The 27647-nt window shown below is 47.0% G+C and overlaps 1 protein-coding gene across 1 annotated transcript in view; it reads left to right on the top strand.

Annotated features, from left to right (window-relative positions):
• LOC142588736 (scoloptoxin SSD14-like) overlaps positions 1-27647 on the top strand; it is a 120299-nt gene that overhangs the window by 74565 nt on the left and 18087 nt on the right. Inside the window, exons 9-11 of the mRNA XM_075700553.1 lie at positions 6188-6345; positions 8945-9158; positions 25427-25531. Coding sequence (XP_075556668.1) covers positions 6188-6345; positions 8945-9158; positions 25427-25531 — 477 coding nt within the window. The remainder of the gene's footprint in view (positions 1-6187; positions 6346-8944; positions 9159-25426; positions 25532-27647) is intronic.

Genomic DNA, 27647 nt, shown 5'->3' with positions numbered 1-27647 from the left:
TAAACATTCACTGGAGAGCAGGGGGTTCTGCTTTCTCTGGTGGAGTTGTTACAACTGCAGCCCTGTGGCACATTAGTCCTGCATACAAAAATATTCAGATGACAATGACAAAAGTGTGAAATTTGACAATTTCTGAAACCCAGGCCCTTTAGAGATGTCTTTTTAAGGTATACGTTTGGTATAGTTGATATCCCATAGCCAAAAATCAACATTACATATTTTCACAAAATGCAAAATGTCCGCTTTGTTGATATTTTTCTCTCATTTGACAATACTACTTTTTGCTATGCAGCGCAGTTTTTAGGCAACAATACGAGAGAACGCATGCGCTGCAAACCATATGTTTTTCAGTTTGCCATGGAAGTTGAAACCACCCGCCGTGGTTGCTCAGTGGCTATGGTGTTGGGCTGCCGAGCGCGAGGTCGCGGGATCAAATCCCGGCCACGGCGGCCGTATTTCGATGGCGGCGAAATGCGAAAACACCCGTGTGCTTAGATTTAGGTGCACGTTAAAGAAACCCAGGTGGTCGAAATTTCCGGAATCCTACACTACGGCGTACCCCATAATCAGAAAGTGGTTTTGGCACGTAAAACCCCATAATTTAATTTTTTAAATTTGAAACTGCTACACTGCACGTTAGATATCACACTTTCAGAATTTTGCCAGTGGCATAAAACTTCGCCTCTTTTACGTGTAACGAGTGTACAGCTCATCTCCGAGACATGCGTGGGTGATTATGCTTGTAGGGCAAACCGGCACTTCGGAGCTGCTGCTTCATGGGAGGTGAATGATCATTTGCGCGTGAAGCATGCACGGAGCCAATTACGCTATGAATTTTAGTTAACCGGATGTACTGTAGAAGAAAGCAAGAAATCTTCGAAAATCTACACACTACACGGAATAAATTACGTAACACACTAAGAAATCTTTCAAAACGTTACCGTCCTTTGATAAACTTCAAGTACAAAATGCAATGAACTCCTTTCTCGATGCGCAAATTCCTGATAAAAACAGAATATTTCTTGCATAAAACCGTACATGGACTTACGCTCTAAATCAGCGTTCTAAATGCAGGGGCAAATACACATTCGCGCATGAAATTTTGACGATTAGGTTATTAGGCTACAAAAGGAAAAAAGATTGCGAAAATAATACAATTGTAGATAACAGAAACGGACCTAAGCTTGGGGGGGGGGGCAGTTAAGGCAAGTTGACACAGCAAATCTTTGATGGGCGTGTTCGTATACGGGTGTCCGTAGTAGGTGTAAAGACTTTTGAATTGACGACATCCGTTATCTGTCGGCTCAAAATGATGCGATGCCAGAAATGAAGCATTTAGCAAGCATAGCGTATGGGAAGCGATAATCGACTTGCTGATTCGACGCGGCTTCACTGTGGTACAGCGCGCACACCTTCACCCGCCTAATCCGGCGCACATGTCTTCCGGCCGCCACTGAGCACCTTTGTGTGGCTGCAGCGCATACAAAGGTTGTAGAGGTTGCACTGGCTTGAAATTTTACAGTAACATTACTGAGATCACTGAGAACCTTCATCGACGCGGCCAGATGATTCCTTAACACGAACACAGTAGCATAAGATTGTCGGCTCATCGAAATGGCAACAATTACCAGTGACAGCAGTGAACTCTTCAGCCAGTTCACGCAATGATTTTCATCCTTCTCCAATGGTGCATTCTTTTCTCCTTTCTGCCAATCCGATACTCTAACTCTTTGAGACGCCGCTCGCTATTTTCTACAAAAATATTTTTTCTCTTTATAGTATATATATTTGACCAAATAAGATGAATTATAAGGCTACTGACGAAAATACAAGAGCAGTTTATTTTTTACAGTCGTGCACGCAATTGTGTAGATAGTGTCATAGAGGTCAAGAATAAGGAACAATATTTCAAGTGTGAAATTTGTAGTAACAGCTACGGTCCTTCATCATACAAAGTGGGACTTCACATTTCTTGCAAAAAACTTTTGATCGCCCTTTGCAACCTTCATACTTGCACCTAGAAGGAAGGGTTTGGTCCCGGGCTTCTGGCCAATGGTCCACGCCATCATAGCGTGCATCCGGGCAAGGTCGTCGAATGCGGGCGTTCCTCTGGTGAGGAACATCTGTCGGAACGTCTTCGCAGAACGGCCTCCCACGCTTCCTTGTATCAGGCACACTGCTGATGAGGGCCTCCGCAATTTGCAGGTGGAACTGGAGGACATGAAGGAGCTTTGACCGCCGTGTGCGTGCGTTGTCATGTATATACAGGGGCACATAGGCGACTACTTGTTCCTTAGTGTATCTGGTCTCTCCACCTTTTCCCTTTCTTTCGCTTTTGAGAATGCTCTCCTAAAGGCAGTTAGCATCACCATCTCCGCTCCTTGCCGCTTTTGCTTCTCTGCATTCTCTCAACGCGTTGGCGCACATTTCTTGGCACCAATTTGGCAGGGCCACATACAAACGCCCCGTTCGCCCATCGTCCGCATACAGCCATGACGAGCAGGTAACCTGCGTTTTGTCTTGTATTAACGGCCTTGAAAGGACGTTTATATGCGGTGCCCGCAGCATTGAGTACAGCTTTTATAGAAGACAGTACGCAAGACTTGACTAAGAGTTTGAAAGCCCTATCCTCAAGTTGTTGGAATATCGAAGCTGTGTATAATGCATAAGTGTTTCCCGCATTTGACATAATGTCGCGTGGACACTACAATTTTGTCATCTTATTTTAGGTTGCTTTTTCTACTTGTGTTAATGAAAATTTTGCACCTTTCTAGAATATTAAGAAATGTATATCTTAGAAAATGTACTCACTGCAGTCACTGAACCTGGACGTTTCTTTTTAGAAATGCCGCCAAAATCAGTAATGTGGTCCTCCCCATCCCCTCCACCAAAAAATTCTCCATTATCGTGTACTTATATGAAAATGTTACAGAAATATCTCCCTGTCATTTTCAAATCAATTCACTTCCACCAATATCGTGTGTAAATATTTATAATAAATTAGGCCGAACTGTTTTATTGGTAACTGCTACAGGAAGAGATGCTATGTTGCTTTGTATGAAGGGGAGGGCCAATACACTGATGATGTTATAAAGACACAGACATGTTTTCAACACGGGGCAAGATATTCTTGAGATCCACCAGACTGCGGAGCGATGCATAATGTAGACAGCAACATTGTGCTCATTTGCTGTGATATGAAAACATTGCTACGGAACAATATGTGCGATCACGAAAAGGCGAGCAGTGCGAAGACGACGACGATGATGAGAAGCTAGCGCAGGCTGTTACCTCTTGGCCAAGCGCAGCGTATTTTCTTGTAAATATACTTGTACATAGCTTTGGCTTGACGACACAAGTGCTGCCACGCGAGATGTCTCTGGCCCAGCTTTTCGCGGACCACTCAGTAGCATCCATTGCAGTAGACGACACTTCATCCGATGCTCCTCTACCATCGCAGTCGGCAAATTGTACCATCGCTGACTTACAGAAAATGATTGCGCCCGACTTGCCGTCCGAGCACGCTCGTGAACTCTACCGCGTTCTGTTTTCCTACCACGATATTTTTGACTTTAACGATCGTCCTTTGGCCCAAACTACAGCTGTCAAACATCGCATTAATACCGCCGATGCCCCTCCTATTCATCGCCGCCCGTATCGAGTGTCACCAGCTGAGCGTCAAGTTATTCACGCAGAAGTTCGCAAAATGCTTGCCAAGAACATTATTGAACCATCATATAGTCCATGGGCGTCACCTGTTGTACTGGTCAAAAAGAAGGATGGCTTATGGCGCTTTTACGTGGACTATCGGCACCTTAACAGGGTTACCAAAAAGGACGTGTATCCCCTACCTCGGATTGATGACGCCCTTGACTGCCTCCACGGGGCTCGCTATTTCTCCTGTATTGACCTTCGCTCCGGCTACTGGCAGATTGCCGTGGACGATCTCGACGGCGAGAAGACTGCTTTTGTAACACCCGACGGTCTTTATCACTTCAAAGTGATGCCGTTCGGTCTATGTAACGCCCCTGCCGCTTTTGAACACATGATGGACTCCCTTCTTCACGGTTTCAAATGGTCCGCGTGCCTGTGCTACTTGGATGACGTTATCATATTCTCCCCAACGTTCGCTACGCACCTCGAGCGCCTCTCAGCAGTCCTGGACGTTTTTCGTCGAGCCGGTCTGCAACTCAACGCATCGAAGTGTCAATTCGGCCGTCGCCAGATTACCGTCCTTGGACATCTCGTTGACGCGAACGGAGTGCAACCGGACCCAGGCAAGATCCATGCTGTTGCGCACTTCCCTGTTCCGAAGTGTGTCAAGGATATGAGCAGCTTCAACGGCCTTTGTTCGTACTTCCGCCATTTCGTGAGAAATTTCGCCGCCGTAGCACGACCACTAACCGAGCTTTTGAAAAAAGGCGCCCCTTTCCAGTGGGGCGATAACGAGGCCTCTGCATGCTCACATCTAATCGAAATTTTCACAACGCCTCCCGTTCTGGCCCATTTCGATCCTTCTGCGCCTACCGAAGTCCGTACTGATGCCAGCGGTCACGAAATTGGCGCAGTACTGCACAACGCCAGCATGGCCACGACCGTGTTATCGCTTACGCCAGCAGGCTCCTCTCACCCACGGAGCGCAACTATTCCATCACTGAGCGTGAGTGTCTGGCCCTAGTTTGGGCGGTTGCGAAATTCCAACCATACTTATATGGCCGACCCTTTTCCGTTGTCACAGACCATCACGCGGTTTGCTGGTTATGCTCACTGAAAGATCCTCCAGGAAGACTTCGTCACTGGGCCTTACGCCTCCAAGAATATTCGTATTCTGTCACCTATAAATCTGGCCGTCTACACAAGGACGCTGACTGCCTGTCTCGCTACCCGGTCGACGAGCCTGACGACGCCGACAGTAGTAGTGCCAACGGCATTTTCTCTGTGTCTGCCTTCGCTAACATCGCCGATGAACAGTACCGAGACCTATCTCTGCGAGCACTTATCGAGCGTCTGCGCTCAACGCCTACCGAATCCGTTCGCCGATATGTCCTCCAGGGCGGCATTCTGTATCGAAGGAACTTCCTTCCTGACGGCTCTGATCTTCTTCTTGTCGTGCCAAAACAGCTACGACAGACTGTGCTCTTTGAGATGCATGACGCACCCACTGCAGGACATGTTGGGGTAACCCGCACGTACGACCGCGTCCGCCGCCGCTTCTATTGGCCTGGTCTCGCTCGCTCCGTTCGACGCTATGTTGCGGCCTGTGATCCCTGCCAGCGTCGGAAAACACCTCAGGTGCTACCTGCCGGTCATCTCCAGCCGATCACCGTCCCTGTAGAACCGTTTTTTCGTGTTGGATTAGACCTGCTCGGTCCCTTTCCCACGTCATCCTCTGGGAGCAAATGGGTAGCCGTCGTGACTGATTACGCCACCAGATACGCTATCACTCGGGCTCTCCCTACCAGTTGCGCCACTGACGTCGCGGACTTTCTCTTGCGTGACATTATCTTGCTTCATGGCGCCCCGCGACAGCTGCTTATTGACCGTGGTCGAAACTTCCTCTCGAAAGTTATCGCTGACATTGTGCGTTCCTGCTCCATTCAACACAAACTGACTACAGTGCTTCCGAGTCCTATCTTTAGTCGCTCCGGGACGGCGCTTTTCCAGCCAGGGGTAGTGCTACGGAACAATATGTGCCATCACGAAAAGGCGAGCAGTGCGAAGACGACGACGACGATGAGAAACTAGTGCGGGCTGTTGCCTCTTGGCCAAGCGCAGCGTATTTTCTTGTAAATATACTCGTACATAGCTTTTCGTCTGCGTCTTCCTACGTAACAATATTGAACTTATAACTATGTACAAATATGCATTGACAGTCGTTTTGAACAGATTCTTAAAAAAAGGTTTCTAGAAGCGCAGATAATAGATACTCCGTTTTAGGTTGATTACTTGCAGTATTTCAGGACACAATTCCTTCATTAGGTTTACATGAAGAGGTGCAATCGCATCATTTGACAAAATCAGTTTTCGTAATATGTGAATTTCAAAGAATATAACAAGAAACGCAAGTGGCCACTTCAGAAAATAAGAGATCCCGACGCAAACAGGTTCGCGTATTCAGCGTCTATGAACACTCAATCACACCGCGTGTTTTTCTTCTGTAACAAACTTCAACTAACGCACCTTGCAGGGCTTTCCGGAACTTGTGAAAGAAATAGAGGAGAGCATTTTATCAGGAGAGACAGCCAAGAACTCACAGCACAAGATTGTTCCAGACTACGGTGGTGTCCACCTGTCCATAATCAAGGGTTTCGAAGCCGTGACTATCATATCGGGCATCAACGAACCGTAAGTTTGCAAAAAATTACATAGGTGCTGAACCGGCCGGAAGTCTGGAAGATTGTTTTTCTCTGATTATTTCATAAGAAGCACGCTTAAAAATACCGTTGTACCTATTACTTATGATACACTATTGTCACGTAGTAGTGACGGTGAAGAAAGCAGCAAAACTGGGAGTGAAGAAACTAGCCTTTTGTGGGGCAAACTTGTGCCCTCAAAAACAGGCAGCACTCAAAGAGCGGCGACAACGGTGAACACAGTCGGCGATCGTAAAAAAAATCTGAGCTGCCGGTCGAGCGCGTCAGCTGTTATACACGAGCCATCGAAGGTTCCAGAGTAATCGGTGGTGCCCGCGTGTCTTCTCGAAACTTCTACACAATTCGCATCACACATGAAATAAGAATACACAAGCTTCGGTGACAGCAGAACCATCGATAACATTCGAGAAACTTCCGATACATGTGGGTGCGTCCCGCGCTGAGCGATAACATTCGTTGGACGATCAAAAGCATTCCCCCGTAAAAGATAAAGAAGTCCATGTGTCACTATTTACTAGTTGGTACCGCTGCAGTAGGTAAGAGTAGAGTTAGTAATACAAACAATTTAGCCATAACGCATACCGACTGCTTATCTTTGAGTTCTACAATATGTTTACAAATCACGTGTTGCAGAAAGCAAACTTCTTGACCGTGAGCTGGAATATTCGAAGCGGTGGTCAATACTACCATGAGAAATCAAAACGTATAATGAACAGCTTAAAAAAATCCACTAATAATGTCTTCGCGTGAAACAAATTTTCGGGATGACAACAGTTTTGAGACATTTCTGAAATTGTGGAACGAAGTACATGAACATTCAAGATACGTCTCTGCTTCACTGCATAAAAGAAACGTTTCCACTAAGTATTGAGGAGGACAGTGTATTTTTATACTGAATTTACTCTCAATTCGACACGCTAACACATTTTGCCTCGTTTCCGCATCCTCACGCCTCACACCCTCTCCCCTTTAGAAGAACCCCACCTATACATAGTGTGGCGAGGAAAACATACGTCGCCTTGAAGAAGACAAATCCACTTGTCGAAACGTTGGCTCCTGCATTCACCTTGTTCACGTTTCGCTCATCGTCATGAATTTTCATCTATCGCATTCCCCGTCTTTATGCTGAATTTGGTGGCACATATATCCCAACTGGTGTCATATTGGAATTCCAAGTAGATACGCGTCAGGAACTCACCGGCTGCAATTTGTAAATTGCAAGATTACCTGTATAGTAATATTTCTGACGGTGATTAGTGAATTTTGGGTAATTTCCTTTGTATGTGCTGTTACTCCAAGGTATATGAAATGTGAGTTAGATAAAAGCTGTAACTAGTGTGACCATGAAGTACTAACTACGATGACCAACTTTTTTAATATGTGTTAGTTACTCAAGTATGTGAACACCGGGTTAGATAAAGATAGTAACTAGTGTAACAACAAAGTAGTTACCATGACGACCTTTTTTTAGGGTCAATACCTGAATGAATGAGTGAAGGAATAAGAACAACGTTTTTTACACATGGAGACATCTTTTTGGACTGAAGGCTCCTCTCTTTCTGTTTTGTTTATATGCTTAAATAATCGTAACTTTCGAAAAAAAAATTGCATTACAAACCTGCTCTCAATATATCTAGATTATACAGATGTCCTGGCCCTGGGTATATTAAGCAAAGCCATATCTCCATTTCCATGTATTCACTTATGGGCTCTGCTGGTACTCTTAAACATATTCCAGTCAGGTTTCAGGAATACGTAAAACATGTCTGCGAATATTTTAGGCTTGATATGGATATACGTTCAACAATAAATCATGAAATACAAGAGATGCAGAATAAAACAGATTTTTAAGTTTCTTTTTTAAGTTATAGTAACGAAAAATTTCTCTGCTATGTTCCAATTTCCGTGAAATTGCTGCAGCTAATGGACATCTTGTAACTCAAAGACGTACCGCTTATGTTGCTCAATGGTTTCCGTATTTTGTATTCTTGCGCGGCGCGTAAGTGAAAGAATCTAATTATCTGGTTGATCTTCGAGTCACCAAGGTTCACATACAAAATTTGTACATGTGTCCCACGTATTCGAACTCCGGCTAACTTACAAGTGTGTGGAAGATTGTTCAAACGAATAGGTGCAGTTCATGAAAGTTGTGTGACACGTGTTGACTTTGTCTGTCTTCATGTAGTCCCACTTTCAATATCTGAAATATAGTGCGAACTTTGCGCCCGTCCCGTCGATGTACCCTTCTTCGTCATTTTTTTCCGCCCTTCGCTGTTACGTGCTCAAAAACAGGTACAGATATCTGTAAAATGGCTGCAGAAAAGAGCTAACGTTTTACAGGACCATAATTTCACCTGTTAATTTTATATGACACATAGCGAACGCAGAATCTTGTGTTTTGTGATTTTGCCCGAAGATCCTTTCATAAGTAAGCGGTAACAATATGTTTTTTTTTTCACTTTGAGCTAAAATGTAAGTGGAACGAGATTAAGAGGGATTGGCCTTCCACTCAAAGTGCGCAGCGAAGCACGAAGAAAGACGGTAGAACGCACGTTTTGGTGTGCGTGCAGGTTTGGAAGCAAGAAGGCTTCAGTACCAGGCCTTATCATGAACAACTACATGAGCGCGTTCGCAACGACACCCGATGTGCCAAATGGCCTTAAAGGCGGCAAGCAGCCCAGGACATCCATGGTCGCCGTGTTCGCCAAGCGCTCCGACCAGCGAGTCCTCCGCTTGCAGGCGGGAGCCGGAGGAGGAATTCCTGGAATGTGGGCTTTGGCTGAGGTAAGCGGCGTGCACAAAGATAACGAAAAGCAGACGTGGCAAACGCGGCTGCCATTACACATTTTCATATATTGCTGTTTCGGTCCGATATGTAAGTGCAAACTTTTCGTAAATGTTTCAGACTTAGACCGGAAAAACCTTTTGTGTAAATTAATAAAATATGTGCATCGGCGAATAATATGTTTCAAGTGGCAAGATACATAATGTATAGTTCAGTGTTTGTCTATGAATATCGTTTTCTTCAAATGGCCAGTACGCCATGAAACGGGACACTATTTCTTCGAAAGCTAACACACAGTAGATCAAAAAAATTCTTCAGCTGCATTCCCGAGGGAGATATTTGGTCGAATGCAGCTGTTTGGTACTTGCTTATGAAATCTAGCAGAACACCGGTTTTGTGATACTAATGATAGAAACGAACGAAAATGTTTTTACACTGCAGACACGACGAAGAATCGCACTATGAATACTCCAAACCACAAGCACCTTCGTCACAAAGACGACAGTGGCTTCTCTGCCAAATACAAGTTCTGAAGCAACTGACCGATTGCCTTCCTGACCCAGCTAGCGAATTTGCGACAAACTTTAAAGATTTTATTCGGGTACTTTGAGGGACTTTGGTTTAGAAATGTTAGCTCCGTTCCATGTTCTGCATTTCGTTATGTAGAGCTGCCGTTCGGTTTTTGTCGTGCTCGGTGCACTATCGCCAGTAACGAGAATCAATACGAAACTTTAGCTCTTGTGTGTCGTTGAAGAAGTGAAAGATAGCTCAGTCTGTGGTAGTATCTATCATGCGATGGAGTAGATCCGTCAACAAAGTTAGCCAAAGGACATGTGTTTGACACCTTCTTACTGCGAGATTTGACGTTTTAGGCCATGCACTTTTATCAGCAGGACAACCTTAAATTTACACGCTCGCAAAAAGGTAGAGTTTCGAGCTCACAAACTAACGTTTTTCCAGCAATGTGTTTGCCATCTGCCAAATAAGGTATTTTTTTTGCACGAAACGTCCTTTGGAATGTGCAGTTTACGCTCCCTATATGTTGTCAATAAAATGTCCACTAAAGCATGTTTCCCGGGAAATCAGGAATTCCGTAGAGCGCAGTACGTCTGGTGCCCAGCACGAAAAGCATGCCCGAACTCTTAACTGGCAGCTTAAATGACGACCTCTGGTAATGTTGGATGTCGCTTAGGGTGATGATCAACTTTGAGGCACAAGCAATGGCGCCATGAAGGTAGACCAAAGAGGTCTGCCATTTCAAGCTGGTCAATACCATGGCCGCTATAACGTGAAATTATTGCAAACTTTTCTATTCCAATTCTGCAATGAGCCATCCGCGATTGGTGAAAAACTTTTTTCGACCATCCCCACTTCACCTGTCTCTCACGCGAAGTCATGAAAACCGCGATAGCTTCCCATGATGATGTATGCACACTCATTATGCATGATTTCACCGAACAAGAGAAAAATACTTATTTCTGATTCGACGTCTTTTAGCCATTAGCCCTCAGCCATGGGCTAATGGCTAATGGCCCGCATTAATGCCCATCGACGAAACATACTTCCGCTGAAGAGCCGGTCCAACGCGTCGCCTATTTTTGGTGGGCGGGAGGTGTACGTTCTTCTTGATATTGTTTGGATGATGATAATTGACGCACAAAAGCAGAGTTGCATCCTTTTTCTTCGCAGAGACTACAGGAGACGCCCATGAGCTTTCCAATGGCTGCATGATGTCGTCATGCAGGATTTGGTCGACTTGTTGCGTTATAACTTCAAGCTCTTGCGTCGAAACTTGGCATGGGTTCCAGCAGAGTGGTCGAGTTCGTTCTTTGGTTAATATGCAATGCCTAGCAACTGGTGTTTGTGTGATGTTTAGGGGCTGTAGCGTAAAGTTATTCCAAAGTTTTCGATTCCATTTGTGCAGTGAGCCATCCCTGTTCGTTCAAAACGTTTTTGGGCCACCACAACTTCGCCTGTCGGTCAGGCGAGTTCGCGGAAACAGCGATAACTTTCCATGTAATATTATGTATGCGCATTGATTAGGCATGATTAGATCGAACGGAAGAGAAATAATTGTTTCTGATACGACGCCTTGTCTCCATTTGCCCGCTGCTATTGGTCAATTGTCTTTCGTGTGCGTCCACTTCACCTATCTGTCTCGCAACGTCATAGAACTGCGAAAACTCACCTCGTCAAAATGACGTGTACGCGTTAAAGACGCATTAGCATGCCGAACAAAATTGAAATTTCTTTCTCAATAGTCAGAAACTGCCACGTTCCGAAAGGAACACAAGATTGCATCCTGCTGATCGCTCCGGCGCTTGCTACTCACAGCTGCTGGGGAGCTTGGATTTATTTGCATATGATACAAAGCTTTCCGTGTCAGTACAACGTTATCGAGCCATTTCTGCTCATATACGGCATAGCCCTGCCAACTTTTCTTAGCTGAGAATCGGTGCTGGCGGCATTTTGAATTTACATTGCATGCTGCCGTGATTTTCGACCAACCACAGCAAGTTAAGGAAAGGGAAGCGGACCAGTCGCAGACGCCGGCACCACCGTGTCCATCCAGTTATCTAGTTTGTGCTGGCATAGCCCCCATCGAGTTTCTCTCCACTTCAGCAGGCTTCTCGCGTTTCGCTAACCAATTCAATAAGAAATATGCTCAATGTACGTAATTCTATTTGCTTAGAAAGCAAAGAAAAATTACCTCATATAAACGAGGTGAGCGTTTGATAGGCTTTTCCACGGCGGTCGCATTTCGACGGGGGCTAAATGCGAAAACAGTCGTGTACTTAGATTTAGGTGCACGTTGAAGAACCCCAGGTGGTCGAAATTTCTGGAGTCATCCACTACGGCGTGCCTCATAATCAGAAAGTGGTTTTGGCACGAAAAATCCAATTATTAAATTTTTATAGGCTTTTTAAACAACGTTGAGGGTTAGCGTCCGATGCTTGTGTAGGTGGTTGCATTAATTTCGTGTCAGGAGATTCGAAAAAAAGGATATTGTAATAGTTTCACGCTATAGGGCCCCTTGATGACGACGACAAACAGCTCTTGTATTGCTTGAGGCGACCTTTGAGCTCTTGCTTATTCCTGGGGAGAGTCGGACTAATATCGAAAGCTTGCTAAGTAACGCAGGCCTACGTTGCAGGCTCGGCTGAATCCGAGAAGACAAGCGTATCGCTGACAGCTGTAACTGACAGGTGGTTCCCTGGGTTCCTGCAGTACGATAGTTGTAGGTTATGCTTGGTCAGTCATGGTGCTGGTTGACTTGGTCGTGATCTTTCTGGTCGTGTCAGGTAGAAGTCCGTGCTCCAGCAGCCATTGTATTAGCGTCCGGCTAACTCGCTGGTCCATAGTAACGTGGATTATGTCCTAGAAATTCGGGATCGGATCACTGATTTCGGGGGTTGTCCAGTACATTAACGGAGAAGAACCCACGCCAGCTGTCACGTTATCGTGCGTGACGGCATAGAGCAGCAGAGTACCAAAAGCGGGACTTCAAAATCTTTATTGGGCGAACCTGGGTCAAGCAAAACAAGTGGCACTCAAAATTCAACGAAAACGGCGAGCACAGTCCCTGATCGGCGAAATCTGATCCGCGAGTCAAGGGCGTATGATTTTATACGTAACCCGTCGAAGGTTCCAGTGGCATCGCTGGTGCGCGTGTGCCTTGAAGAAATAATTACACCGTTCGTGTCGTGCACACACTATGATTACTGAAAGTCCGGCGAGAATATACAGAACAGTTAGAATAAAGGATAAGACCCGAGTAAGTTACAAACCATGCCCCTTGCTCGAGTGATTACTTAGCTGGAGGGTAAAATACAGTCCCCAGGAAAAGTATACATAAGTATACGTATCATCATCATCATCATAGTTACGCCCACTGCAGGGCAAAGGCCTCTCCTATACTTCTCCAACTACATCAGTCGTGTACTAATTGTGGCCATGTTGTCCTTGCAAACTTCTTAATCTCATCCGCCCACCTAACTTTCTGCCACCGCCTGCTACGTTTCCTTCCCTTGGAATCCATTCCGTAACCCTTAATGACCATCGGTTATCTTCCCTCCTCATTACATGTTCTGCCAATGCCCATTTCTTTTTCTTGATTTCAACGAAGATTTAATTAACTCGCGTTTGTTCCCCCACCCACTTTGCTCTTTTGTTATCGGCAAGGTACGCCAATAAGAAAAGTCATTGCATACGTGTCAATGAAACCCAATTTCACAAGGTCACGAAGACGAAGACAATGCGTGATCCTTCTCAAAGTCAGAATGCTGATGACAGGTGAATGCATCGAGAAGTACGACAGACATTTAATTTCAATAATGTACTTTGCACAGCTTGTGTCAAGGGGGCACATAGCCACTCTATGGATTAGAATAGATTTTGCTGCGGCAGTCCCGTACATCAAATCGGCAAAGAAAAATATAGTATTTTAAAAAGAGCAATTCAAAAGCATATGCTTACATTAAGAGGTCTGTGTGCTATAGAGAGTGCGAACCGATTGTTTGTGTAGGCACTTTGTCATGATTACTTGTTTATATGCACAAAACCAAGCTGCGTAAACTGGCGCTACATTGTTGGTAAACATATACAGGACTAACTAAGCTTTCCGCCACATTCAGTTGGTGACGGATTTCGCGGGCAGATGTAACACGCAGTGCACAAGATGGCGAGAATAGTTACTGAAGTTAGGCCAGCGCCACGATTCCGTCCATGCCCACCGTGGCTGCTATTTTGTGGCCGCACTGGCTGTGGTGGTTCGACAAGTTTCTTTCCGCTAGTGTCTTTGGTGTGCTATTCCCGGAGCGGTACCGAATGCTCGACAACCGGTGAAGCCATTAAAGGCAAGAATACTATGACTCACGTGCAGAAGGCTGTCACAACAGCGTCGGCAGCTGCTTCACTGCTGCCAGAACTGTACATGTATAAGCACACGCCTTTCACTTGACACTCTAGTGGTCATATAAAATGGAAACATGTTTTGTTTTATCCAAACAAAAACTGAATTATCGAGTCCTGTAATATCACCGACCCAGGTGGCAAAAATAGTTCAACCGGTTAATGATAGGCATCGCATGTCCACACTTATATGAGAGAGCCTACTTCTTGAAGGCGGAAAGTTGACATTTTTCAGATGAACGTGCTTTCGTTGCTTTAGTAATAAGTTGCTCGCGAGTCAGCGTCTCTCGTTAAGTTAATACAAAACGTCACGTCGCAGCAGCCAACTTCTGTGGGCCGCTGCTAGTCACACATCCCGCAAAGGAAATTGCGCATACTATCGCGATAGTTCTACCGTGCGTTGGGCATCGTCGCACTCGTGCTCTTTCTGCCCATCTCCAATGTTGAACGATATCAGCACCGTCGTGTACTTTGGGAAATCACCAGCGTGGGATAAATGGGATGGAGCTTGTAAGGAATGAGCTCGGTTGCGTTTATCCGCATTGACGCCGTGCGCGCCCCGTACCCAGTGCTGAAAGATGAAGATGCAGAATGTACGATGATAGTTTTGTCAGTGCAAGCTGAGGTCACCCCAGCTCTTGCAGACAATATTGTTGCAAGGCGTGACGCGTTCATTAAGAATGTTCGGCGCGTAAGCACTGCATGGGACGGGGCCGCTAGACCAAGAAACTCTCATCCTCTTGCTTCTCTTCCACCACTCCTTCCCTGCTGCCTCACACGTCGAAACGCGCCGTTACACTGCTTCTCGTGTAGACGAAGCCCGCCGGGTGAGTCAGGAGACTTTGCGCTGAGTAGATAGCTTGAGCCTGGCGACATGCTTTGCTTGTGTCCGGGCAGAACGTCGGCTGTTACAAGTGAGGCGCACTGTGCTATAGTTCACCTCGCGGAGGCGGTCGAGTATCACAAAAGGGCCATCATACTGTGCCAAAAGCTTTGTGCTTTGCCTTGCGTATTGTGCTCCACAACCACACCAAGTCGTCAACAGCATAAGTAACGGCGCGGTAGCGGCTGTCGTAGCTGGCCTTTGATCTATCCTGCGAAGCTAGCGCACATAGACGAGCAAGCCTACTAGCCTCTTCGGCACGACAGAGTGTCTCAGCTATAGAACTGTCAGCAGCAGTCGGCAAAGGGAAGATGGAGTCTAGAGTACAACGGGGTGGGCGTGCATAGAGCAGCAAGAATGGGCTGTAGCAAGTCGGCTCGTGTCCCTTAGTGTTGAATGCGTACGTCATAAACGGTAGAATCTCATCCAAATTCTTATGATCTGACGGGACAGACATAGCGATAATGTTGGTAAGCGCTCGGTTGGCATGCTCTGTAAGGCCATTGGTTTGGGGATGGTATGGCATCGAAAGTCAGAAGGTAGAAGTACAGAAGCTTTGTAGTTCTTCCACAACACCTGGGGTGAACTAGCGGCACGGTCGCTGATTATTATTCGAGGTGGCCCATGCCGGAGCATGATGGAGTGAATCATGAAAAGGGAAACCGCTGCAGCAGTGGCGGAGGGTATGCCTGCCGTCTCGCAGTAACGGGTATGGTAGTCGACACACAAGACTATCAAGCGGCTAACCGCGGAGGATCGTGGAAAAGAGCCCAGAAGACCGATGCCAACTTGGTCAAGAAGGGAGCTTGGAGGCAGCACAGGCGGAAGTTGACCGGCGGGAGCTTTATTGGGGCGTTTATGACGCTGATGTGTCGTGCAGCTGGCAACGTATAGTTAGATGGTCTGATGCATTTTCGACCAATAATAGCGTTCTTTAGCCTGGTACAGAGTCCGCACTGATCCGACTTGGCCTGAGGTGGGGTCATCGTGCATGATAATAATAATAATAATAATAATAATAATAATAATAATAATAATAATAATAATAATAATAATAATAATAATAATAATAATAATAATAATAATAATAATAATAATAATAATAATAATATATTATTATTATTAGTACGCAGCAAAGCTGAACGAAGGCTCTCCGAAAACACTAACAGTAGGATTGCACCAGTTATAGTGTAGTTTCTGTTCTAGAGTGAGTCATCGAACACAAAAATGGCGTGCTAGTGTAGCAGTGCGCGTCAAGGAAAAGCACGGCAGCAAACTGGAATCCTTCGTCTGCTCAGGCTTGAATGCGTCACTGTAGGGAACGGCAGATGCCAGGGAAGCGGGTAGTGGTCGATGTTGTCAGCGTCGTAGTCCATGGAACCAAGTGGCATCCATGAAAGGCAGTCCGCATGAGCATGGCGCAGGCCGCTCTTGTACGACGGAGTGAAATAATAGACTTGAAGGCTAAGAGCTCAGTTCGCAAGTGAAGCAGATGGATCACGTAATTTCACAAGCCAAGAAAGTGAGTGACGTTCCAGCACAACTGTGAAGTGTCAGGGGTACAAGTACGAACGAAATCTCTGAACTGCAAATATTACGGCAAGGTATTTGTATTCGCTCACGGTGTAATTACTCTCTGGTTTGATTAGCGAGCGGCTGGCGTAAAAAAATAACGTGTTTTCTGCCATCGACGCTTTAGGCCAGTGCAGCACCAATGCCTACGCCCCTAGCATCCGTATGAGTTTCAGTTGATATGGACGGGTCAAAGTGTCGGAGAATAGGTTGTGACGTCAAAAGAAACTTAAGCTGTCGAAAAGAGGCGTCACACTCGGCAGTTCAATCTAAGGGTACGTGCTTTCATAGAAGATATATCAACTGATAAGCAACGTCAGCAAACTGATGAATAAAGCGGCGAAATTACGAAGACAGTTCCAAGAAAGTGCGCAGCTCCTTCACAGACCGTGGTGCTTGAAACACTTCTACGGCTTCTGTCTTCTTTTGAATCAGGTCGGAAGCCCCGCTTATCCAGAAAATGACCTAATATTGATGCTTCTCGTTCACCCAAATGACACTTCTTTGAGTTCAGAATGATGCCATCGTTCTCGATATAGCTGAGGAATACGTCAAGGCGCTTATTGTATTCACTTAATGTGCGACCAAAAATTGCAACGTCACCGAGGTAGCATATGCAAATCTCATAGTCTAGGCTCCACAGAAGTGTATCTATAAAGTGTTGAAAGTTTGCAGGGGTGTTGCACAGCGCTAACGGCATTACACTGAACTTGTTGAGTCCCTCTTGTGTCCCAAATACCGTTTTCTCTTTGTCAGCCGGTTCCGTTGGTACCTGCCGATAGTCGGAGCGCAAGCCTACAGAGGAACAGTATGAGGCTGCATGGAGGCAATCAGTAGCAGCGTCAATCCACAAAAGTGGATAAACGTCCTTTTTAATGACCGAATTTAGGCGTCCATAATCCAGGCAAAATCTCCATGTTGCTTCTTTCTTTTTAACGAATATCACTGTGACGAGTATCTTTGTACGCCGGGCCTATCGGTATCTGCCAATAGTCTGAGCGCAAGCCAACAGGGGAAAAGTATGAGGCTTCATGGAGGCAGTCAGTAGCATCATCAATCCACGGAAGTGGATAGACGTTCTTTTTTATGACCGAATTTAGGCGTCGATAATACAGGCAAAATCTCCATGTTCGGTCTTTCTTTTTAGCGAGTATCACTGGAACAGCCCAAGGACTGCACGACTCCTGAGCTGTTCCCTTTTGAAGCATTTTGCGAACTTGTTCATTGATTATCCTGCGTTCTGCTGGGGTGACAGGCTTTAAGTCTGATCGGATGCCCCGTACCTGTGTTGATCCTATGACGTGTGCGAGACGCAGGGATAGAAGGCGCTTTGGCACACTGGAAATAGGCATACACAGGCAGGTGTCTTGACAGAACATTGGCCAAGGCACGGCGCTCACTGATACTGAGTGAATCCTTCACCATGCGAAGAACACAGAAGTCCATAGATCCAAAGTTTCCCATCACGCCTGGTCAATCTGCATCCGCCAGTGAAGCCACTGGCAAAAGCGCGTCTTTTCGGAAGGCGGCGAGTTTAAAGCCGTCAGGAAGTTTAGCAGGCTCCATAGAGTAATTCACAATCCACAAACCAGTACGCACATACACCACTAGCACTAGGCAGTGCGGGATGACAATATTCTGTTTTGCATGAACTGACCGAATGGGCTCCACAGTGGCATCAAACATAGCGCGCGTAGTGCTGAAACAAGCGACTGGAACGCAGAAAACTGACAAGGCTGGCACTATAGTATCTCCAGAGACAGAAAATGTAACTTCCGTGGCAGAAGCTGCAGTCCTCCAGAAGACCGGGCGTAGTGTTGCCGTGCATTCACAACTCTTCAGTTCGACAGTTAACTGTAGCATCACATTGCTTCAAAAAGTCAATGCTTAAATTTACGCCATGCGTGCAGTGGGATACAATTGCAAATTCGGTAGTAAAAAGTCGACCGCCTAAGGATACATCGACAGTACACACTAACAGGACGCAATGATGCGCCACCCACTTCAAAGAACATCCCTGCGAGATCCCACCGAAACATCACTGTTGCATAGCACTCTCTTAAAGACAAGACTCATTAATGAAATCCGGCGGTGGCAACGGTGAGCGCGGCCGTGGAGATGGGGAACGGCGTGCCAGAGGTGCTGGTGGTGGTGTCAGACTCCGGTCAGCGGCCGGTGAAAAATTTATGAAACCTCGTGATAGAAATCATTGCACGATGTCGTGTGGGTAGGCAGCCGAGGTCTGAGGGGCCCACCAATGCAGCATTGTGCGACAGGCAGGTATTTGCGGAACTTGGTGGGGATGAAGGAACTTCGCTCCGGAGCAGCTTTCACGCACGATTTGGCGTATCGTTGAGGCCAACTCTGACGACAAGCTCACGTGCGCTTGTCACCATAGTTACGTTGGCCAAACGACCGAACTTCGTCGTTATTCGTTACATCTTCAAGGTTTCAAAGATGCAGCAATGTCGAATGACACAGTTCAACATGTTCCTATTGGTGGGCAGCGCAACCCGGACGAAGGACGAGAGGAAGTACACAATACGAGCGCAGACTGAGCTCGTATTGTGTACTTCCTCTCGTCCTTCGTCCGGGTTGCGCTGCCCACCCATAGGAACATGTTCAATCACCAGCTCGCCCAGCTTGCCGTGTTAACACAGTTCAAGTAATCCTTACCAATGAGCAAATTATACGCGTCCTCTGCAATCCCCTTATGTAGATGGCCAACTTCGTCTTCCGACATACTTGGGTTCATCTGCTTACACAACATAAGGTTCTCCTGAATACATGTGGTGCAAGTCTTATCAGCAAGTTGCGACCTTTGGCCGAGAGTCAGCTCAGCACGCTTTTTTTGGCAGTGGTGCCATCGAGACAGGGTTTGATTTCTTCAACGGAAGTGTTCCAGGTTGTCAGGGGGTGATCATCACTCTGGTACCAAAGGAGCGCGGTGTCAGCAAGCGAGAACACGACATTTATAAGTTGTGACTTCGAGTCCCATTTCTTGCTCTTGCTCACCCTTTCGTAATGTGTCAGCGATGCATCGAGGCCTTCCCGAATTTTTCGTGCGTAGGAACGTGGATCCCTATGTGGACGGTAAGGGATAAGAGTTGTGGACGTCGAAGCACCTGCATTAGTGGTCATGGCTGGTGGCGATGGTGGACGGCCGCCAAGCCGACAACTGCCACGAAGACTTGGAGGGAAAGGTTTCGTGGTCGGATTAGGTAGCTAGTACTTACACCAAAAATTTCACAAGGGGTGATACGTTTATTCAGAAGGCCCGATGCGAAAGCACTTGATGGGGCAAGGCCTCCAGACCGAAAAACAGTCCTCGTCTTGCTTCTCTTCCAGCGCTCCTTTCCTTCTGCTACGTACGTACAAACCCGCCGTTACAATATTCACAGCACATCTGCCCAACACCCAGGAATTCATTTTTATCGCGATTCTGAACTAAAGACGTCTGTATTCGGAGAAAAACACTGTGGATTGTTTTTTTTAAACAAATTGCACCTCAGGTTTGCGTCTAACAGGCTGCTTGATCAAGCCGGTAGATGATGTTGCATGGCTCATTCAGTGCTAACATGAGTTCAAACAAGTAGGCTTCCGTCCAAGTTGAACAGCAGCTCCCTTTCAGTAAATGACGAGAATTATCCGTTCAGGCTGCAAAGGGGCCCTGTAGTACATTCACATCAGGGTTCTGAAAACCAAGCAACAGTACGCATATATCCTCAAAGGATTTCTTTATCGCGTCGCGAAAGCAGTTTTGAAGCTGCGTGTAGCGTTCTCATTCAATGTCATTGTCGTTTCATTCCCTGGGCATATCAGTGGTGAAGGCATAGAACCACTTCGAACCAAGACAAATACAATCGTCCTCATGAATACAACCTCAGATGCCGGCTTGTTGTGCTCTGTTTGGCGCCTGGTTTTCAATTACTCACGCATTCACGCATTACTCACGCATTCCAGGGGAAATAGGTGCAATGCTTTCCTTTCTTTGCATGTAGAGGGCTTTGGTTAAAAAAGTAGCTGCTGCAACTAGTTTTGCTCAAGCGAAGGAACAACTCGCTTGCCAAGAGGTCTTGCGCATGTTCGAACATCACATACCGGCGGTCGCAGCTACCGACTCTTCCACTTAAGCATTCCGTGCAGTACTATCGCTAGTTGAGACACCTTGCACGGAGCACGTTTGCATTTGCATCGCGGACAGCGAACGCCGCTCAGTGGATATACTCGGACGGTAAGCGTGAGACGAGCCTTTGAGTTCGCAAAAACTTGCATGTGTACTTGTTGGGACGCCTCCTCACGCCCTAAACGGATTGTCTGAAGCACTCTAGTGAGCCTGCTGTGTTCTCGCAGCACCGGACACAGTATTATCCGTATGGCAAAGTGGGAAGCACAGTTTATGTGTTCTAACTTTCTAGTGCAGTCCCACCGAATCTTGAAAATAAGATTTATCTTCAATAATTAAGAAGGCTGAGCGGCCGTTTTAGATGACTGCATGATTTTGCTAATGTAATCATAACATAGGAATGACTTCAAACTTTGTGATTTATTTATTTGCACATACTGTAGCCCGATTGAGCTATCGCAGGAGTGGGTTTGTACATTCCATATGTAATAAGATTAATTATTATAAGGCACTAGGCACAGTCTAGTCGCACTGGCAGTAGGCGAACGCTGATCGCGCGCACAGCCGACACAAGAGCGCCTTCTTCGTCTTCCTCTTCACCACAATGGCCCCCGGGAGAGAAGAGGAGCCATCCTGGCGACTTACGGCGTAGGTAGGATGAGGGGGTCATAATACGGCTTAAGTCGGTTGACATGAACCGTGTCACCTCCGCGATGCCTATGGTCGGGTGAAGGTGTCACAGGTTCTACAACATAGGTGACAGCAGAAGTACGGTCTATGACGCGGTAGGGGCCATCATAGCGTGCAAGGAGTTTGGTCGAAAGGCCAGGGCTGTGAGGCGGGACCCACAACCAAACAAGGGAACCAGTCGGGAAAACTGGTGTAAGCGCGCCACTGTCACGCCGAAGCTTTTGACGACCTTGAGCAGCGGTCGTAAGGGTTCGCGCGAGCTGCCTACAGTCCTCGGCGTATTTGGCGGCTTCAGACACAGGCGTGCATTCGGAAGCGTCGGGTCGGTATGGGAGCATTGTGTCCATAGTACACGAGGGCTCTCGTCCATACAGCAGAAAAAAGGGCGAAAAGCCAGTGGTAGCTTGTGTGGCCGTATTATAGGCATACGTGACGAACGGCAAAACAATGTCCCAGTTACTGTGATCCGAGGCGACGTACATAGTCAACATGTCACCGAGTGTGCGGTAGAACCTCTCTGTCAAGCCGTTCGTTTGCAGGTGGTAGGCTGTAGACTTGCGGTGAACGATGCTGCATGCAGCGAGAAGGGCTTGGATGACTTCGGACAAAAAGACACGTCCCCTGTCGCTGAGCAGTTCGCGTGGTGCGCCATGTCGAAGAACGAAGTTCCGCAAGATGAAGAACGCAACTTCGCGCGCAGAGGCCGCCGGGAGTGCGGCAGTCTCGGCGTAGCGCGTCAAGTGGTCGACACCTACAATTATCCATCGGTTACCCGAGGAGCTGCAGGGAAGTGGCCCATATAGGTCTATGCCGACGCGATCGAAGGGCCGAGCCGGGCAGGGCAGCGGCTGTAGCTCACCAGGAGGGCGCTGTGGGATTTTACGCCGTTGGCACGCCGTGCAAGCGCGTACGTACTGGCGCACGAAGTGATACATGCCGTGCAAGTAGAAACGCTGCCTTAGCCGAGTATACGTTGTCAGAACACCGGCGTGACCATTATGAGGAGCAGCATAAAAATAGGCACATATGTCAGAACGCATGTGTCGTGGTATCACCAGGAGCCATTTGCGACCATCAGGCAAATAATTTCTGCGGTAAAGAACGTTGTCGCGGACAGTAAAGTGAGCGGCTTGGCGACGAAGTGGTCGAGAAGAGGGTGTGGCGGATGGGTCGTGGAGGAAATTCAGCATAGTTGAAAGCAGGGGATCCTTACGCTGCTCGTCCGGCATATCAGCGACGTTGAAGGCTGACATGGATGCGAAGAGCGGAGACACTGAAGCCACATCACAAGGTAGCGGCGATCGGGAAAGAGCATCGGCGTCAGAGTGCTTTCTGCCCGATCGGTAGACAACGCTGATATCATATTCTTGTAAGCGGAGTGCCCATCGGCCTAGGCGACCTGACGGATCCTTCAACGAGGACAGCCAGCAAAGTGAATGGTGGTCGGTGACAATGTCAAAAAGGGCGACCATATAGGTATGGACGAAATTTGACGAGCGCCCAAATAATGGCCAAGCACTCCTTTTCTGTTACTGAGCAGAGTGGCTTCTGCATTCTTTAAAGTGCGGCTCGCATATGCGACGACGTACTCGTCATAGCCGTCTTTCCGTTGTGCGAGGAATGCACCAAGTCCGATACCGCTGGCGTCCGTATGCACCTCTGTAGGCGCTGTGGGATCGTAGTGTCGAAGAATCGGTGGCGAAGTAAGTAGGCGACGTAGTTGCTGGAAGGCTTCGTCACAGGAAGTTGACCACGCGGAGATGCCGTTGGTAGCGGTAAGCAAATTGGTCAGTGGTGCGATGATAGTCGCAAAATTGCGCACAAAACGCCGAAAGTAAGAGCAGAGCCCTATAAAGCTGCGGAGCGCCTTAAGAGTAGTGGGCGTCGGAAACTCTGCGACCGCGGGAAGCTTGGCGGGGTCAGGAAGCACACCGTCCTTGGATACAACGTGACCCAATATTGTTAACGTGCGAGCAGCAAAACGGCACTTTTTGATGTTAAGTTGGAGGCCAGCAGAGGTAAGGCAGATCAGTATCTCACGCAAGCGAACGAGGTGCGTCGGGAAATCTGGCGAAAACACCACGATATCATCAAGGTAGCACAGACATATTTTCCACTTGTAGTTGCGAAGGATGGTGTCCATCATACGTTCGAAAGTAGCGGGCGCGTTGCAGAGCCCGAATGGCATTACGGTAAATTCGTACAAGCCATCGGGCGTGATGAATGCTGTCTTCTCACAGTCACCATCTGCCATCGGCACTTGCCAATAGCCGGAGCGAAGATCCAAAGATGAGAAGTACTCCGCGCCTTGCAAGGAGTCGAGGGCGTCATCTATCCGAGGCAGCGGATAGACATCTTTACGAGTGATCTTATTGAGTCGACGGTAATCCACACAGAAGCGTATCGACCCGTCCTTCTGGCGTACTAATACTACAGGAGACGCCCTAGGACTGTGGGAAGGGCGAATGACGCCACGGTGCAGCATGTCGTCGACCTGCTCGTTGATGATCTGTCGCTCGGCTGCCGACACGCGGTATGGTCGCTGGCGGAAAGGAGGATGGGAACCAGTGTGTACGCTGTGAGTGACGGTTGCCGTACGCCCCAGAGATAGTTGGTCACAGTCAAACGACGAGCGAAAATTCTGAAGAAGCGCGAGGACTTGCTGGCGATATGGAGGCGGCATATCGGCGTCTATGACAGATTCAAGAACGTCTGACGGCGGCGACGACGAGAGGTACGGGGATTGATACCCCGCACCTCCACCAAATGTAATAAGATTATTTATTATAAGGCACTAGGCACAATCTAGTCGCACTGGCAGTAGGCGAACGCTGATCGCGCGCACAGCCGACACAAGAGCGCCTTCTTCGTCTTCCTCTTCACCACACATATAACAAAACATTCTTCTGCACAAATTAGCTTCGATACCATTGGAATCAGGACAACTTCAAAATAAAAGATATAGCGAGTAATAATAAACGCAGCCTGAATCAAGTTAAGCAAAATTCCTCTAAAGGCAGTGACGTAGTTTCACCTGGTATTTAGTTCCATTTTTCAATCGTACGAGAAAAGAAGCTATGCCTATATATGTAAGTACGCGGCGGAAATAGTGTAAGGTCAAGTTTGTGGCTATTTCTTGCAGGTTTCAATTTATCAGGAGACAGATAGCTGTTCGTTATCGATTAGCGTGGGGCGTTAACCAGATTATGCAATACTTCATGCCATTGACGATCACACCACTGGGTCACCTAGATGACCCAGCTGGGTAGATCTAGTGCAACAAGGTGTGATGAGGCTGAGAAGTGCCACTCATCACGGAGGTATATGAAACGAATCGCTTTATTTTGAACTGATTTGAGAGTGTTAATGTCAGATATTTTATAAGGGTTCCAGATGGAGGAACCATATTCGAGAATGGGTCGGATGAGCGATCTATATGATGCCGATTTTGTTTCACGCAATGTACGATTTAAATAGCTAGTTTTCCTTTTTCTTTGTTGAATGTTAAAATGCTGAAGACTGTTCCACTCAGATAGTTCTCAATTGTGTTCGCGCATCATCAATAGTCTGAGGCAGACTGTTGACTGACGAGAAATTATACTACGAAGTTTGAGAACACTTGACCGCAGCTGAAAGGTTGTTCATGCGTGCAGAAAGCATCGTCACTACAGGAATCCTAGCGCCTCCATATTGAGAACTTGCTGACGATGTTCACCCACAGATTGTAAAGGTCTAGCAACGTCTTCGAGAGAAGTCCTTGTGGCGAGCACACAACAAACAAGTTCAATGTATTACCCTTCTTTTCTAGAGCCATTTGTACAACATCAAAACTTCAGAAACTCCAATGTAGCCGATTCAGTTTATTGGCACACAAAGACGAAATACGGGATTGACGTACTTGGACCATTTGAGCACCCGTGAAAGCACGAGCAACTGCTGTAACGTTGGAACAAAAGGGTCTAAAAGGTGTGATAACTCGCTTACATCTTCGCTGTCTTGGATGTTTTATATTGATATACTAGCATACATCTATAAAAGTTCATTTCTAACCTAGAGAAGCTATTTACACAGCTGTCTCTTCGCAGGTCCTAAACTGCATCTATGATCACAATGTTTCTACCTGCGTCCGGTCGGAGACTAGAACACTTCCCACACCTGCCGTGGCTTTAGACAAGGATCCCGACATTGAGGTTGGTGTTATTCTTTCGCGATACACGCGCTCATTGGAGAGTTATTGTGATTTTCGTCATACTATGGGCGCTGCAACGTGAAGCTATTCCAAACTTTTCTATTCCAATTCTGCAATCAGCCCTGCGCGATTGTTAAACTTTTTTGAACCACCCACACTTCGCCTGTGTGTCACGCGACATCCCGAAGACCGCGATAGCTCCCAATCTGATATGACGCCTACAGACTGATTATGCGTAATCGAACCCAAGAAAAGAAAGAAGTTATTTCCTATTGGATACCTTTTCGGCATTAGCCCTCGGCTACTGGTTAAAAGCTTTCCGGCTGCACTTACCTGCCTGTCATGCGGCATCACAAGACCACAAAAGCTCACCGCGTCAAAGTGACCTGCACGCGTTAAGGACGCATTATATGATTTTTTTCTGAAAAGCCGCAGGCTGCCCCGTTCTGAAAGGAATCACGTACATTTACAAAATTTCACATAGAAAAATTTTATAGCACAGTTTTAACTAACTGAGCAAAATAGCTCTTACGCAATTCTTCTGAATTTATGCTGCTACATTATATCCTAGAAGTGGCTTCCTTTCTCTTCCACTATCTTACGTTCCACAAAAAAATATGTTATTGCCCGACTTGGGGGCCGAAAACCGCACAGACACATAAATTGAATCTGAATATAAGTAAAGCTACTTGTACAAATACTGCGAATGGGCCGGTTGGAGGATGCGTTCACCACAAAATTACACAATAAAATACATCACGTAAATATCATAACTACAGTAAATATGTGCCTTCAAGCGCGTGATTTCGCTATTAAACTCAGGCTATTTTTAGTTCATTTTGCCGTTTTACTACGAAACAGCTTTCGTGTGCTCTTTCGCCAGTTTCCCTGCAGGAACAAGCGTGTTCGTAGCTTAACTAGAATTAACATTTCTACAAACAAGTGCCGCCGCGTTAGAACTTTCGAGTCTAAAGGTCAGTACGTTGGGGTTTTTAGGGTAACTGCGTCTCGTTATTCCGCTACTAAATAATCCTTGGCCCTCTCTCCCGCGCTGTCGAAATGTACGGCCCCTGTCATGGCGGTCTAGTGTCGGAGGGGTGCGCTTCTGAGAAGTTTGGCGCCACCTTCTGACGTCGAGCTGCAACGACATAATTGATTTTGCGCGTGCGCTCAAACGGGACCAGTTCTTCGACCCTCACGGTCATAGACAGACCCCTCGTGCATCTGCTTCTTTCTGACGATTCGTACAGGCGACAGGAACCACACTTGGGGCCCTATAACGTAAAACTATTCCAACATGTTTCTATTCCAACCTCCTGACGTCGAATTTGCGTAACCACTGACGCAAGCACCGGGCGGTCACCCACAGGGTTGTCTGTACAGAGCAATCAAACACTCTCCTCGTTCATAGGAGGTCACTTTTGTTTGCTTGAAAAACGAATAACATTGCCTACACTGAGCGGCTTGTCGTATCTAATTGGCTGACAAGAGGCTAGGAGAACACTCAAGTGGAGAGGGATCCGTTGGGGCAGAGCCAGTGCACTGAAAATCGATAACCGGATGAAGATGGTGGTGCCGGCGTCCGCGATTGGTCGGCTTTCCCATACTTAGCTTGTGGTGGCTGGTCGAAAATCGCGGCGGCATGCAACGGAAGCTTAAGAATGACGCTAAAACTGACCCTCAGCAAAGAAGAGTTGGTAAAATGAGGTGGTTAACGTGCCGAAAGTGCTCGAAAACGTTAGGCGGCCACGCAAGAAGTTTTATTATACGCAAATACACCCATGCTCTCCGGCAGGTGCGAGTAGCCAGCGTCTCAGCGATCGGCGGCAGCCACCTTTTATTCCTTTCGGAACGGGGCAGCCTGCGGCTATTCCGAAGAAAATTCAGTTTTGTTCGGCATATTAATGCATCTTTATCGCGTACACGTCACTTTGACGCAGTGAGTTTGTGCGGTTTTGTGACGTCGCGTGACAGGCAGGTAAAGTGGGTGCTGCCCGAAAGCTTTTTACCAATAGCCGCGGGCTAATCGCGAAAAGGGGTCGAATCAGAAATAAATGTTTTTTTTTCTGTCAAATCATGCATAATCAGTACGTACACATCATATCAGATGGGGAGCT

Source organism: Dermacentor variabilis, chromosome 7 (assembly GCF_050947875.1).
Source record: "Dermacentor variabilis isolate Ectoservices chromosome 7, ASM5094787v1, whole genome shotgun sequence".
NCBI classification, from domain to species: domain Eukaryota; kingdom Metazoa; phylum Arthropoda; class Arachnida; order Ixodida; family Ixodidae; genus Dermacentor; species Dermacentor variabilis.
Note: the sequence above shows the minus strand (reverse complement) of the source record. Positions and strands in the feature narration are given on the sequence as shown.